Here is a 12446-nt window from a genome sequence, read left to right as displayed (position 1 = left end):
CATAGGTTGGGAACCACTGCTGTATTGTAGTATGTAACTCCTAGCTGATGCCTATATTACAAAGCTCAACACTGTATGGTCTCCAGATTATTATTATTATTATTTTTTTAAACATATTTTTTTGGGTCTTTTTTGACTTCATTGAGAGGACAGTATGAGAGGTGGATAGGAAGCGAATGGGGAGAGACGGGGAGGGGTTGGCAAATGACGGGACTCACTAATTCGACGCCCTTTCGGTACTTACCGCTTACGTCATACGACCCTAAACCTAACCCTAACCTTAACCCTAACCCTAACCCTAACCCTAACTTAACCCTAAACCTAACCCTAACCTTAAATCGCTTGTTTGAAATGTTTGATTACCATGTGACGTACCACGTAAGTACAGAGAGGGCGTCAAACTAGTGGGTCCCGGCAAATGACCCTGGCCGGGATTCGAACCCGGCTTGGCTGCATGGCAGACGGGTTCCCTACCTGTTGGCCACAGCAGGGCCAGTCTCCAGATTTCAAGGCATGTCTAGACAAGGCAAGGCAAGTTTATTTATATAGCGCATTTCATACACAGGTGCAACTCAATGTGCTTCACAAAGTTAACAAATGTAAATGAAAGGAAAACAGGGAAATGAATTAGAGTCAAAATAACATTTAAAACATTAAGATAAAACATAAGGTAAAAATAATAATAAAATAAAACATAAATAAACATAAAACCTTGAAAAACATACGCAGTCTTCAGATTTTAACTGTTCGACGACAGAGGAGTCTGTCATGTCTACCTGTAATGCTGTATGTCCTTGGTAACACTTTATTTTAGGGATACATCTATTAGCACTAATACATACAATGTGCCTGTATAAGTAACTTGTAAGGCATGTACAGTACAAAGCAAAATCAAACATTTGTTAGGCATGTATTCGCAAATGTCTTGTTCATGCACAATAAGGGATTTATTACCAATTTAACCTTAGTAAGGACCTAGTAGGCCTTACCGTTTGCTTAGTACATGCCTTACAAGTTACTTATGCAGGCAGGTATGTATTAGTGCTAATAGATGTATCCCTAAAATAAAGTGTTACCATGTCCTTAGCTTCATTGCCTTTGGCACTGTTATTGAGGTTAGTGTGTATAGAGTTCTGAGTTTAGATATTTGAGCAATGACGAGTCTGTCTACAACCAACTGGGGGTCTTATAAACCCAATATGGTAATTGCAGTATGTTTATCTTTTTATTATGACTGTGGATGACGAGACAGGGATGTCTGCACAGAACCTTCATATGTCATTGAGTTGTCACTGTAGACATTGCATATGCTTTTGAAATGTGCACTTGAAGAGTTCAGATGCAAAACCCCCTAACTCCATTTCTGAAAACCTGCACCTCTATATTTTTAGAGAACCCCGCTGTTGGTTTGGTTTACATTCATGTACTTGATAATACATATAAATAGTTATATTACATAAATAAAATAAAAAAATATGCAATTTTGATAGCTTTGTATTAAATACAAATTAATTAAGATTCTTTTCTGAAAAGGCACTTAGGGGGTTTTGCATCTGAACTCTTCACATATCTACTGTAACTAATATAAGGATATCCATGCTGCCGTCACTTTAGTGTGCCCAATGCAGGAATATCACAGTAGAAGATTACTCTCGCCCATCAAATCAAGCTTAGCTTCTTCTACGCGACAGTAGAGTCTGTTCTATTCTATGGCAGTGAATGCTGGACCCTGAAGCCAACCCTAGAGAAATCCCTTGATGGTTGCTACACCAGGATGCTGCGTGCAGTGCTTAACATCAGCGATAGTGCACATGTAACCAACGAAATTCTGTACGAGGGAATACCAAGGGTGAGAGAGAAAATTGCTGTAAGGAGAATGACACTTGCAGGACACTGCCAAAGGCACCAAGAACTGACAGTCAGCAAACTGGTGCTGTGGGAACCGTGCCGTGCCGGTCAAGAGGGCATCCCACACTAACTTATGTGGACATACTTAAGAAGGACGCAGGAACCCAGAGTACCAGTGAATTGAAAAGATGTATGGAGAATCGGGATGATTGGAAGCAACGATGGAAGGCTCATCTGAGGACGACCTAGAGAGAGAGAGGGATTAAGTACCAGTTAGCCCCTTAAGACGCAGCTTTATAAATTTGTTCTTACCAGCATGGTAATGACCAAGTTGTGGTGCATTACTAAAGGGCCTGTGTTGTGTCATAGTACTGTAGTGTTATGGTAGTTATATTACAATGACTATTACAGCGTGCCACTGGAGGTACGGCGCGCATTAAGGGGTTAACTATCTTTGAGTATGACTGTCTGCAACTGTACTGTATATTGCCGCATGGCGACGGTGAGATAACCACCACAATTCAAGATGCAGTGAGCGCATGAGTAACACGAGAGGGACGTTAACATTCACATTGGAGAGATCCTTTAAAGGGACATGTAACATCATCAGGGCCGGATTAATGCACAGGCTAGATATGGCTGCAGCCCAGGGACCCCCACCTGCCAGGGGGCCCCTGATTGGCCACAAGTGAAATATTGCAGAACTGTCAAAGGATGCAATGTTGGAAAAGTCATCTATCGTGTTGAGTACAGTTGGTAGATACGTGTATGTTATCCTTAATTCCTAGTATCCTCGTCAGTATGACACCGTCTATGTAAATTTGTCGGAAATTTGCCTTCAGCTGGGGCCCACAGACACCTGTAGCCTAGGGGCCCCAGGCAATCTTAATCCGGCCCTGAACGTCATGAGAAACTGCACAGGAGTTAGCATCTCAGAGATATGGCTAACGCTAAACCATGTACTGCCCTCCACACATACTGTAGCACTACAGAAGCAACATAAAGCAGCTGGAATGAAGACGTATGGGAACTTCACTCAGGGAGCTTCTTTAGCAACCCCCCAAACACACACACACACACACACACACGCACACACACGCACACACACAGACGCACACACACACACACACACACACACACACACACACACACACACACACACACACACACACACACACACACACACACACACACACACACACACACACACACACACACACACACACACACACTCAATCTCTCTCATGTTGTGAGCCACAATACACTGTACCAATAACCAATAACTGTAAAGACTAAACCCACACTGAATCATTAATGAGCATTTGAGAGGAATATTTTCAGTATACAATCCATTGATGCAGACAAAGAAAGAGAGAGGTAAATGAATTGTACTACACAGTAAATGCAATATGCGAGGCTTGAAAATCTTGTAACACTTTATTTTAGGGATACGTCTATACGCACTAATACATACAATGTGCCTGTGTAAGTAACGTGTAAGGCATGTACAAAGCAAAATCAGACATTTCTTAGGCATGTATTCGCAAATGTTGTGTTCATGCACAATAAGGGATTTATTACCAATTTAACCTTAGTAAGGACCTAGTAGGCCTTAGCGTTTGCTTAGTACATGCCTTACAAGTTACTTATGAAGCCATTAACATTGTATGTATTAGTGCTTATAGATGTGTCCCAAAAATAAAGTGTTACCGAAAGCCTTTACTGAGAGCAGAGCTATACTGCTCCAGTGTGTAGCCTACATGCTGTATAATTTAGGTTTCCCTGAGACAGATTTATCAAATTAGTAATAATATTATATCATTTTGCCAAACACATTTGATTGATTAATCCTGTGGTCAATAACCATATCGCTATGTACTCATAGGTACTGTGTTATGGCTATTATTTGTAAGAGTTGATTTTTCACACTTGCCTACACAGTATTTGAAGTCTCAAGGGGTTTCACCTAATCAATAATCTGCAGTAGCGTCTGTTCTCTTCTCTCCCTGCCTCCAGAGGCTAGTATTTCCTGGCCTTGTATTACACACCTCCAACTGAGTGATATTAAATCAGTGAGTGCCTGCCAATGTACTGGAGTTTTTTACGCTGAGAAGATTAAATCATTTTCGTGTATAAGCAAGTTAAGTCAATGTATTGAGTGTAAAAGCAAGTCAAGTCAATGTTAATAAGTTAAGTCAATGTATTGAGTGGCGATCGTCATTTTGGTCCCTTTATTGATGTTACCACAATTCCAAACAACAGAACAACCATGGCAAGTAAATCACCAGTTCTAAATATCACTTTGCTAGACAAATAAAAAAAAAAGTGTTCAAATACAACAAAAAAAGCTTGAAAGGAAATAAAAATATTTAATACAGGCAGTGGGAGATACAGCATGAAAAATTGAAAGGACAGGGAAAAACAAAAAGAATGCATTAATTTCACGCTTTCAAAACCTATCTTATATTATACCTCTATTCGTCTGACCATTCACAGTGTCCAGAATCCATAAAACCGACAGTTTGTTTTGCAGGACAATCAGTCTCCTGTTTTCTTAACCTTAGCTGCTTAGCTTAACTGTATAAATTGAGCAGAACATTCTAATGACGAACCCAGAACATTACTGTACAAAAACTGTTCAGTTTACAGAGAAACACAGTTAAAACACGGTTAGCGTGCAAAGGTCACCCGAGAATTCACCCCCTAATCACAACATGATTGCTTCTTGATCACTGGATTTAAAGAAGAAGAAAAAAAAACAATTACAAGGTTAAATTTACTTTTGTTTGGGGATTGTGTGTTCTCTTTCCTTATTTCAGATGAATGAGATTGTGAATCAAATCAAGCATTCTTACCTCTCGTCTCCCTCACTAGTATGCACCAAATGTTTATGTTGAACCTAGTTTGACGTTCTGCGGCACAGTACAACCACTTGTCTGGTGTGTTTTGTATACTTCCTGGATTTCTTTTTGTACAGCTTGCTTGGGCGTCTGTACTGTACGTGTGCAATGTCAATTGGCACTAGCAATAGCATAACACTGCCTGTTAGCAAAAACATAACACTGCCTGTTAGCAATAACGTAACACTGCGCTGCCCGTCTCAGAGTAAGACGCACTCAATACTGGAGGTAAAAATGTGCGAAATAAAGTGCAAAATGACTAACACAAAAAAAGTTCATAATATATATTTTTTTAAAGATAGGGTGTTTAACCTTCCACTGCCTGTGGCATCTTCTCAATAGTAAGTAGTGGACAGTAAAGCTTTAACCACCTGGTCACTTGCGACGCAACAACTCCACACGAGCAACATTACTCAAGCTTGGCAGAGGGTGTAGTGGGCATACCACAATACTGACATGTCAAATACAAAAAAGCAAGACACAAAACAAAAGTACAAATGACTATTGAAATGTTCTTAATAAAAACTCAAAACAAAACAAAAACAAAAACAATAAAGAAAGAAATGTGCATTAGAGTGTAAGCACAAAACATTATGCCATGACCTGATCATGATTTAGGAACCACAGAAGCATTATAATAACAAAAATATTTGTGATTAGGCATGTTTTTTTCCCCCCTTTCTTCACTTCAATTTTTTAAACGAGCCTTTTTAAAATTTCCCCATAGGAAGCTGTACACCGCTCAGTTATAGTCTATTTGGTTCACCCCACTGTCACATCCAGAGCGTTTTCTCATGGTCATGTATACACTTTTTGTCAGTAGTCTAGTTTTCCTTTACACAGATGGGAACATTCAAGGTATATATCTAAAAAGTACTGTACAATATCATCACATCACTAGTCCAGAATACACGTGGATGCTGGACATAGACAAAAAGAGAAGAAAAAAAAGAAGTGTAGTGTCCTCTTTTCCTTTTGAAAGGTTTGTATTTTTTTTGTCTTCGTAGCTGATGAAGATTCTTTTTTTTCTTGCAACAATAAAATCCAAAGCCACGTCCCCTCAAACAGGAGCGTGGTATCTCTATTTTGTACAGTTTCTGTGAGCTGAAGCTTCTTCAGTGTGTTTTTTGTACAACTTCTGACTGTCCATCATGAAGGAGGTGCTCCACTTCTTCTTCTGCAACTCTCTTTTACAGACGCTCAGAAAGCATTGAGACTCTCTAGCGCCACCTCATAGCAAAACCGGTACTGCTCCTGAAAAGCAGAAACATGAAGGCATTAGAATGATTAGATCAACCAATCAGAGTAACACACCATTCCCCCCCTAAAACACACAATAACCTGAATATTTCAAAATATTAGGCCGCTATGTACTATGCCATGATGAACTGTACTATACTGCACTGTTCTGTGCTGTACTGCACTGTACTATATTGAACTGATAACTGCAAACTATTCATGTTCTAGAGCTAGGTATGTTGTGCACATGTTCTCACATTAATATGGAGATGTCTGAGGAATAACATGTCTGAGGAAGGGCCAGGGTGGCCCGAAACGTCACATTAAAATGAAGTAAATGGGAGCATCGGTGTTGCGGTTCTTCTTTTTTCATTTTATGAACTTAACGTCTTTTGAACCTGCACCCGAAAGCATCTGGATGTGCGTGAGATTGGACTTTGAAAAGCTCACATTAATATGGATCATAGAATTTTCTTGCTTCACACCTTGGGAAGTAAACCATACTGTAATTCAATTCACCTACAGCGTACAATACAATCACTTTGCTGAGGCTGATGGATGATGGCGGTAAACTTTTTAATTTGTTCCTACATCTGTTGTAGCATCTGCTGCATCTGACCTACACATCAGGTCCCAGAGGAGCTGTATGGCACCATGTGACTACTAGAGTGTAGCAGAGCACATTTTTTTAAAAGGTATTTTAAGGGGCTTTTATGCCTTCATTTGATAGGACAGTTTAAGATGGCGACAGGAATCGAGTGGGAGAGAGAGACGGGGTGGGATCGGGAAATGACCCCGGCCGGACTCGAACCGGGGTCCCGTGGGCATGCAAGCCCAAAATGTGGGGGGCTTAGTGTGCTGTGCCACAGCACCCCCCAGCAGAGTACATTTTAACTTTTAAAATCACAACCACTAGGGCATTGTTTGCTAATCATAATCTCCTACAGAAGTGTATACACTTAGGATTAGAAATAGTCTTACTGAGGGAATTTATACCTCTGGTTTCCGGGTTGTATACCAACAGAGTACATTTTAACTTAACCTATTAAAGACACTGCCCCGTACATAAAAAAAGCTGTAACAAAAATGCCAATGATCAAGTCGTAATGCATTTCTAAAGGCCCTGTGTACCGTCATAGTGGTGTAGCATGACGATAGTTAAGTTTATTATACATTATAGCAGGGGTCTCCAACCTTTCTGGGTCCGAGGGCTACCCGAGGGCTACCCGAGGGCTACCGAGGGCTACCGAGGGCTACTCGAGGGCTACTTTTGTTCAAAATCCCCTACTGATGTCTTGGCATCATTCTCAAATCACACTATTATTGAATGATAATTTACTTATAGGTTATAAAGAATAAATAATCTCATATTTAAATCGGGAAAAGCATTAACTGTGACTAAAATCTGGTAGTCGTCACTGTTTATTAACATCCTTGGTGGGCACCTCAGAAGCTCCTGGAGGGCTACCTGGCGCCCGCGGGCACAACGTTGGTGACACCTGCATTATAGTATTACAGTGTTGCACTGGTGGAACAGTGTGTGTTAAGGGGCTACAAATCAGGGCCACCGCTAGCTAGGCATAAGCAGAGTATGCAGAGTGCGGCCCTAGGGCATCAACCAGTACTTAGGGCACCAACCACGTTGCCCCCAAAATTGGGGCCCCTTCAATTGAGATTGACTAAAATCTGAAAAAAATATTGAATTATATTATAAAACATATATTTATTAGTTAGTAGATTATTATTATTATGAATAATAATAATATTATTATTACCATTTAATTTTGACCTGATCCCTGACATTGTTTATGGTATTTTATGGAATGATGATGTTCTTATTTTATTTATTTGATCTATTCATGATGTGTTTTTATCTTTTTTATAACCATATTTATGGTCATTTTAACCTTATGACCACTGCACCTTATGTCTGTCCTGTGGTATATGTTGTTGCTGTCTATATGTGCTTATGACTTGCTGCACACCTAATCGCCCCTTCTGGGGACAATAAAGTTGAAAAGTTTAAAGTTGAAGTTGAAGTTGAAGCAGAGACCCTGGCTACCATCCCTTTTGTTTTGCTGCTTACCACCATGTTGGACATGTACATTCATGTATGAGTAGGCTAGTGTGTGTGTGTGTGTGTGTGTGTGTGTGTGTGTGTGTGTGTGTGTGTGTGTGTGTGTGTGTGTGTGTGTGTGTGTGTGTGTGTGTGTGTGTGTGTGTGTGTGTGTGTGTGTGTGTGTGTGTGTGTGTGTGTGTGTGTGTGTGTGTGTCTGTGTCTGTGTGTCTGTGTGTGTTGTTTTGCTCACCATCGTCTCGACCATGTTGGACTTGTTGTTCCTCAGGGTCTTGACGGTGTGTGTGTGTGTGTGTGTGTGTGTGTGTGTGTGTGTGTGTGTGTGTGTGTGTGTGTGTGTGTGTGTGTGTGTCTGTGTCTGTGTGTCTGTGTGTGTGTTGTGTTGCTCACCATCGTCTCGACCATGTTGGACTTGTTGTTCCTCAGGGTCTTGACGGTGTGTGTGTGTGTGTGTGTGTGTGTGTGTGTGTGTGTGTGTGTGTGTGTGTGTGTGTGTGTGTGTGTGTGTGTGTGTGTGTGTGTGTGTGTGTGTGTGTCTGTGTGTCTGTGTGTGTTGTTTTGCTCACCATCGTCTCGACCATGTTGGACTTGTTGTTCCTCAGGGTCTTGACGGTGTGGAACACGTCTACAATGTTCTGCTGCTGGATCATCTCCGTGATGCTGCAGATGGCACAGAAGGTTCCGCTGCGGCCGCCGCCCGTCCTGTCGGCACAGATGGGACACACAAGACCAGGCCTTAGTCACCATGACGTGTCGTGCACCATGCAAACACAGACACACAAACACATACACTCACACACACGTCGCACACACGCATGCACACACGTCGCACACACGCATGCACGCACGCACGCAGGCAGGCACACACACACACACACACACACAGGCACGCACACACACACACACACACACACACACACACACACACACACACACACAGGCACGCACACACACACACACACACACACTTTCAAGAGACACTTACTCAATACACACACACATAGGCACGCACGCACGCACGCAGGCACACACGCACGCACACACACACACACACACATTGTGGTACATTTGGAGGTTTCTACTCCTATGCAACAAATGGTGCCACAGTCCTTTTCATTCTCTCTAAGGCGCTTTCACATTCATGTGGTATTGCAGCGTCACCGGTGATGTTGCAAAAAACATGAAACCAAAAGCGCTTTTTTTACAAGAGCGTTAAGTGCAGATGAAAACTGATATGTCACATGGGAACATTTTAGAGCTTTTTCGAGATTCCACAGATGTTGCCACTGTTACAAGAGAAGACCACAACAATCACCCTTTGAATCAAAATTCATTATTTAAATCAAATCAAGCTAACTCTTCTTTGAACATGACAAAACAGTCAAGAAGAACAATATCTGCCTTCTTCAGGGCTCATGAATCAAATGTTGCCACAGTGTTCAAGTCCTTTGTATTTGCTTCTGCTGCTTTGAAAGATACTGACAAAAAAAAAAATCAAAAAGATTCTTCACAGAAATGATGAATGTAGATGACAACTGCATTAATTGTTTTCAAAGTGAAAATATGATGAAATCTCATCTATTCCTTTATTCATTTCTGAAAGCAGCTAATGGACTGATAGCATATCAGTGGTTGTTCAGCTAAAAGGTCGATATCAGGAGGCCGAATCAACTATTACATGAGGTGCTTTGACTTCAAATGATCCAATGCTACTTCAGATTACTACCTTTCTTTCAATCTGCCCGACCACATCCAGAATGCCCCTTCACTGGCCATGTTTAAGCAACACCTTAAGACACATCTCTTCCTGGAGGCTTATGACTGCTAGTTCCACAAGCACTTTCACTTACATGCATTCACACACACGCTCACACACTGACGCGCACACACACTCACACTTTCCTACACAACACTCTGTGAAGCGACCTTGGGTGTTTTGAAAGGCGCTATATAAAACGAAAGTATTATTATTATTATTATTAAGAGCCCGAGTGCCAATCATTGCTACATGCTGCATCACCATCAAATGAGGCTTTTTGAGGCTACTACGTATAAGGCTGAATCAAAAGTTCGGCAAATTACCGGTAACAGCTTTATTGTGGTCCGTCAGAGTGATGTTTTAAAATGTCATTCACTGACGCACGCACGCACACACACACACACGCACGCACGCACGCACGCACACACACACACTCTCTCTCTCTCTCTCTCTCTCTCTCTCTCTCTCTCTCTCTCTCTCTCTCTCTCTCTCTCTCTCTCGACTAAAAACAGAAACCATATCAGACAGCATATAATAGGAAGTTGTCTTTATCACATTTGCTTGTATAAAGCTTAAACGACTCCCTGACATATTCACTATTTGACAGCATTAGTTCTGCTATCGCCCTTCTCTTCCTCTATGTGTTTAGAAGAAGGGCCACAGATGTAGCCGGATAATCATCGACTTTCAAATCTCTTCTAGACTTGGTCTGACCAAGAGCATAACAATTACAGTAACGTTTCCCAAACGGCATGGTTGACCCGCCTCCCTGGTCAGACAAAGTGGGTGGAGTTCCCGATTTTTCGGGAGATTGGAAACAATATTTTCATTACTCTTGGCCTGACTGGAAGCAACGCAGAACATGTTGCATCAGTTGGAGGGCGTGGGCCTGGCTGGCTACCACAGATAGGGCCTCAAGTGCCATGTAAACAAACAGACTGCTCTGGTCTGTTGCTAGCACTCTTCCAGAGGAGGCTTTGAGCATCCCGCCATGGCCTTTTCATCGCCGCCCCCGCCGTGGGCTTCCATATTTCTCCACTAATGTGAACGCTCCATACCGTCATGATTTATGGACAAAAAAAGAACTTTCCATTGCCGTTGTGTTGTGTTGTTTTAGTCTCTGTATGTCTTTGAATGTCTCTATAATGCGCTATACAAATTTGATGTATTATTATTATTATTAATAAACACTAGCAAAAAGGGGCCAGAACATGTTGCATCAGTTGGAGGGCGTGGGCCTGGCTGGCTACCACAGATGGGGCCTCAAGTGCCATGTAAACCAGTGATCCTCAAAGTGTGGTCCGGGGACCACTGGTGGTCCGCGACAGAGCTCAGGTGGTCTGCAAAGGGATTTCTACTTTTCCAAGACAAGCTAGCAGAAGTTGTAACATTATTACAAACCCAAACATGTCTGAAGTCATATTTTCACCACAATAAGACAGGCTTGTAATTTTTGTATAAAAAGTAAGTGATCTGCATCAAAATTAGTGTCGAAATAGCACCCGTCAACTGTCAATGCAGTTGTCAGGTGGTCCCTGAACATTTTTTGGGGGACAAAATGGTCCTCGGTCTGAAAAAGTTTGAGAATCACTGATGTAAACAAACAGACTGCTCTGGTCTGTTGCTGGCACTCTTCCAGAGGAGGCCTTGAGCAAACACTAGCAAAAGGGGGCCAGAAATCAATGCAAGCCCTGATTGGACCTGCATCACTGAGCCACAACAAAACAATTCTGAATTGTATTTTTCTTTCCTCTAGTATGAAATTAGAAATTGCGGAGGAGGAAAACTACTCTCCAAGTCTGGTGCAACCAAAACACACACATGCACATGCACATGCACACACACACGCACAGACGCACACACACACACACACACACACACACACACACACACACACACACACACACACACACACACACACACACACACACACACACACACACACACAAAACACACACACACACACACACACAAAAAAACACACACACACACACACACACACACACACACACCCATGCGCTCGCAAACCCACACACACACACACGAACACACACACGAGCACAAACACACACAAACACACACAAACACACACACACACACACACACACACACACACACACACACACACACACACACACACACACACACACACACACACACACACACACACACACACACACACACAAAGTAATCAAACCACACACGCAGTAACACTAATCATTTGAGGTAAGTGCCAGACCAGACCAGCGCCTGGAATAGACTTTCCAGTTTGGTTCCTCTAATTTTCAGCTTCATTTACTCTGGTCTGTTCTTCCCCTTCCCTGCACCTGCATGGGGGTGGGGCAACGGGGCAACGGGAGCAAGTGGGCTCTTGGTCTGGTGGTCTGGTTCAACTTGGATTCATGGCTTTTGCTCCGAGCAAATCCACATCAAAACAACCAACTCATTTGTGAAGATCAGAAGAACATCAGTGGTTGGATTACAGATAGATAGATAGATAGATAGATAGATAGATAGATAGATAGATAGATAGATAGATAGATAGATAGATAGATAGATAGATAGATAGATAGATAGATAGATAGATAGATAGATAGATAGATAGATAGATCCAAAAGACCAA

General features: G+C 41.9%; 1 protein-coding gene across 1 annotated transcript in view; it reads right to left on the bottom strand.

Moving 5' to 3' along the window:
• Positions 1 to 5366: 5366 nt before the first annotated feature.
• Positions 5367 to 12446, bottom strand: part of ptprt (protein tyrosine phosphatase receptor type T) — a 515405-nt gene continuing 508325 nt past the window's right edge. Inside the window, exons 36-37 of the mRNA XM_063214792.1 lie at positions 8631 to 8766; positions 5367 to 6002 (exon numbers count right to left, since the gene is read on the bottom strand). Of these exons, the coding sequence (XP_063070862.1) occupies positions 5949 to 6002; positions 8631 to 8766 (190 nt within the window). The 3' untranslated portion in view covers positions 5367 to 5948. The remainder of the gene's footprint in view (positions 6003 to 8630; positions 8767 to 12446) is intronic.

Source organism: Engraulis encrasicolus, chromosome 14 (genome assembly GCF_034702125.1).
Source record: "Engraulis encrasicolus isolate BLACKSEA-1 chromosome 14, IST_EnEncr_1.0, whole genome shotgun sequence".
Taxonomy (NCBI): domain Eukaryota; kingdom Metazoa; phylum Chordata; class Actinopteri; order Clupeiformes; family Engraulidae; genus Engraulis; species Engraulis encrasicolus.
This window is presented reverse-complemented; position numbering and strand designations above follow the sequence as displayed.